This window comes from Uranotaenia lowii, unplaced genomic scaffold (assembly GCF_029784155.1).
Source record: "Uranotaenia lowii strain MFRU-FL unplaced genomic scaffold, ASM2978415v1 HiC_scaffold_464, whole genome shotgun sequence".
Taxonomy (NCBI): Eukaryota; Metazoa; Arthropoda; class Insecta; order Diptera; family Culicidae; genus Uranotaenia; species Uranotaenia lowii.
The window spans coordinates 13276-17093 of record NW_026598383.1 but is presented as its reverse complement, the minus strand read 5'-3'; the positions used below and the strand labels follow the sequence as shown (position 1 = coordinate 17093).

At 49.6% G+C, this 3818-nt stretch overlaps 1 protein-coding gene across 1 annotated transcript; it reads left to right on the top strand.

The window, feature by feature from the left end:
- Positions 1 to 824: 824 nt before the first annotated feature.
- On the top strand, positions 825 to 3139 carry LOC129760131 (uncharacterized). The gene is made up of 2 exons (XM_055757715.1): positions 825 to 831; positions 906 to 3139. Exons 1-2 carry the CDS (start codon positions 825 to 827, stop codon positions 3137 to 3139), a joined length of 2241 nt encoding a protein of 746 aa, XP_055613690.1.
- The last annotated feature ends 679 nt before the right edge of the window (positions 3140 to 3818 follow it).

The following is a 3818-nucleotide window of genomic DNA, read 5'->3' as shown; positions in this document are numbered from 1 at the left end:
AAGGTCCGCCTTGTCTGGGACGCGGCGGCTGCAGTCAACGGAATTTCGCTCAACTCGGCTCTTTTGAAGGGGCCCGATATGCTGACCGATCTGCCTGGAGTTTTGTTTCACTTCCGAGAGCGACCCATCGCCTTTGGGGGTGATATTATGGAAATGTACCACCAAATTGGTATACGACGAAGCGACAAGCAGGCCCAACGTTTCCTGTACCGGGATGAGCCAACTGATCCGCCGGAGATTTTCGTCATGGACGTGGCGACCTTTGGCTCTACATGCTCACCGTGTTCCGCCCAGTATATAAAGAACCGGAACGCAAAGGACTTTGCTGACGAATATCCAGATGCAGCAGCGGCGATTGTCGACAATACTTACGTTGACGATTACCTTGATAGCGCAGATTCGGTGGAAGAGGCAGTCACGCGAGCACAGCAGGTGAAGAAAATCCACTCGGCAGGCGGGTTCCGAATTCGCAACTGGGTCTCAAATAGTACCGAAGTCCTGGAGAAATTGGAGGAGCCGACGGAGCGCCAAGTAGTCCATTTCAGCGCCAACAAGACAACGAACATGGAGCGCATTCTTGGTGTGTTCTGGGATCCAGTCGAAGATGTCTTCCGGTTTTCGATCAAACTCCGCACTGATCTGGAGCCGTTCATGGACGGCAGTCAACGACCTACCAAGCGACAAGTAAGCGGCTGCGTCATGAGTTTTTTCGACCCTCACGGTCACCTTGCCCCTTTCACTATCCACGGGAAGCTGATAATCCAAGACTTGTGGCGCGAAAATTGCGGCTGGGACGAAGTCATCAGCGATCAAATAGCAGCCAAATGAGCGGTGGATCAAAGCACTGCCAGAAGTAGAGGCGCTCAAGATTCCACGGTGCTACTTCTCTTTCGCGTCGCCCCAAGATCGCGAATCAATTCAACTCCACATTTTCTCGAATGCGAGCGAGAACGCTTATGGGAGCGCAGCATACTTCCGGATCAACATCAACGGTCAAGTACATTGTGCTATTGTTGCCGCGAAAGCGAAGGTGGCCAGACTGCAGCATTTATCGATTCCTCGACTGGAACTATTGGCGGCCGTTCTCAGTGCGCGACTGGCGCAATGGATTCTCGCAAACCATAACCTGTGCAACTTGAGAATTTTCTTCTGGACGGACTCGTTGACAGTCCTCTCGTGGATAGTATCAGACCATCGAAATTACAAACAGTTTGTTGCTTTCCGAATCGGCGAGATCCACTCCCTGACGAACATCAATGATTGGCGGTGGGTACCCACTAAATTGAACATCGCCGACATCCTGACTAAATGGGGGAATGGCCCCCAACTATCGTCGAATGAGCAGTGGGTGAACGGTCCGAACTTTCTGTACCTTCCGGAAGAACAATGGCCCCAAAGAGAGAAACCGACCCCGAATGTTGCCGAAGAGCTTAGAGCAATCCACAACTTCCACGATATTGTTCTACCTGAGCCGCTTATCGACTGCACACGTTTCTCACGCTGGCTGGTGATGGTCCGCACGATAGGATGCCTGTTCCGGTTTGCATCCAATTGCCGTCGAAAGAAGGAAAGTCAGCCGATCCAAGTTGTACCCGTTCCCGAAACCTCAAAGCTCCGAAAACTAGTTATGAAACCCTTGGAATGTACAGTAGTCCCGCTAACACAAGAGGAGCATCGTCGTGCTGAAGGAGTTCTGTGGGCGATAGCTCAAAGTAAAGGATTTGGTGACGAGCTGAAAATACTGACGAAGAATCGTGACGTGCCGCCGGAGAAATGGATCGCCATCGAACGTGATAGTCCCCTTCACAAGAAATCTCTTCTTTTGGACGAGAATAGAATCATTCGTCTTGAGGGTAGGAGTGCTTACGCCGATTTGTTACCATTCGAGATGCGGTTCCCGATAGTTCTTCCCAGGGAGCATGATGTCACATCGTTGCTCTTGCAGTTCTACCACAAACAATTCGGCCATGCTAACGGTGAAACAGTCGTCAACGAAGTTCGGCAACAGTTCTACGTTCCACACTTGAGAGCAGCAGTGAAACAGATAGTAAAGAACTGCGGATGGTGCAAAGTAAAGAAGTGTCTGCCGAGACAGCCGAAGATGGGTCCCCTACCTGATCAACGACTCACTCCTGGGCTGCGTCCATTTAGTTTCGTCGGCATAGACTATTTCGGCCCAATCATGGTCACTGTTGGGAGGCGATCGGAGAAACGATGGGTAGCGCTGATGACGTGTTTAACAACCAGAGCCGTGCACATGGAGGTGGTCCATAGTCTGAGCAGCCAATCTTGCATCATGGCCATCGAGAGGTTCACCGGCATCCGAGGCACCCCCTTGGAGTTCTTCTCGGACAATGGGACCAATTTCCAGGCTGTGAGCAAGGAGTACGGAAAGTTGGGACTGCAAATCGATACCGCTTGTGCTGATAGGTTTACTCGAGCTCGCACACGCTGGAGCTTCAACCCTCCCTCAGCTCCTCATATGGGAGGGATCTGGGAGAGGCTCGTGAGATCAACCAAGGAGGCGATGAAGGCTCTGGACGACGGCCGACGACTAACCGACGAAGTGCTGCTAACCGTGTTGGCCAAAGCTGCGGAAATGATCAACTGTAGACCGCTGACATACATTCCCCAAGAGTCATCGGAGGTGGAAGCTTTAACGCCAAATCACTTCCTCCGAGGTTTTCCGTCCGGGGAACATCATCAGGTGGAGGAAACGGCCAATCCTGCTGAAGCTTTACGGGACCAGTATAAACGAGCACTCCAGCTAGCGGACATCCTGTGGCAACGTTGGGTCAAAGAATATGTGCCCTGTATCGATCAACCAACGAAGTGGCACGCCGACAGCCAACCGGTAGCGGAAGGTGACCTGGTGTACATCGCCGATGGTAACAGCAGGAAGACCTGGGTGCGAGGCGTGGTCCAGCAGATCATCCCTGGGCGAGACGGAGTGATTCGCAGAGCTGTGGTGCGTTTGGCGAATGGGAAGGAGCTGCGTCGTCCGGTGAACAAGCTTGCGGTGTTGGAGATTGGTGGTAAATCCAGTCAGGCGAAGGACCCTGCACTAGAGTTACGGGCGGGGGCGATGTTGGCACCGCTGGCAACCATGGCCCGAACAGCGACGCCGCCGAACCAGTGAGCGCGGCGAAGTTTTGCCGCATTTGTCAAAGTGACAGAATCGACGGTTGGGGGCGAGAACGATTTTTTCAGTTAGCATAAAAACTCCAACAGTAGTGCATTGTTGCTTCCTAGCGCTAATCGAAAATTAGCTATATTTGGTATCGCGAAATAAGTAAAAGTGAAAGTAAAATTGTCGTTTTCACTGCTAAACCGTAAGTATCCGTAGTAAACCGTAAGGAATTTGTATCTTTTGAACCTTTTGATTAATCGAAATTGTTATTCAGGCGAGCCTAGCAGAAGGCATACATTTAACAACGTGTTCGGATAGGACGCTAACGGGGAAAACCATTTAATGCAAGAAAAACAAACTAAATACTTTATTCTTAAAACTAATAAATGATTCCCTTTTTAGTTTTGAGCTACTGCTTGAGCATTGCTCCAAAAACCGGTTTTCTTTTCGTCCGAACACCTTCCAAATGGTAGATTAGGATGTGCAGAACAAACTTTTGTATGGGGCCGACTAAAAAAATCATGTTTAGAGGTTCCGCAAGCGCGATCTTCAAAAAAGTCCACTTTCAAAAGATTTGATTTTAAATAAATTCTAGGTCCAGAAATTTTCATAAAGTTTATATATTTTATATTTTTTTAATTTTGTTTGAGTTAAAAACTACACGTAAAAAAAACAAAATGAACCAAAC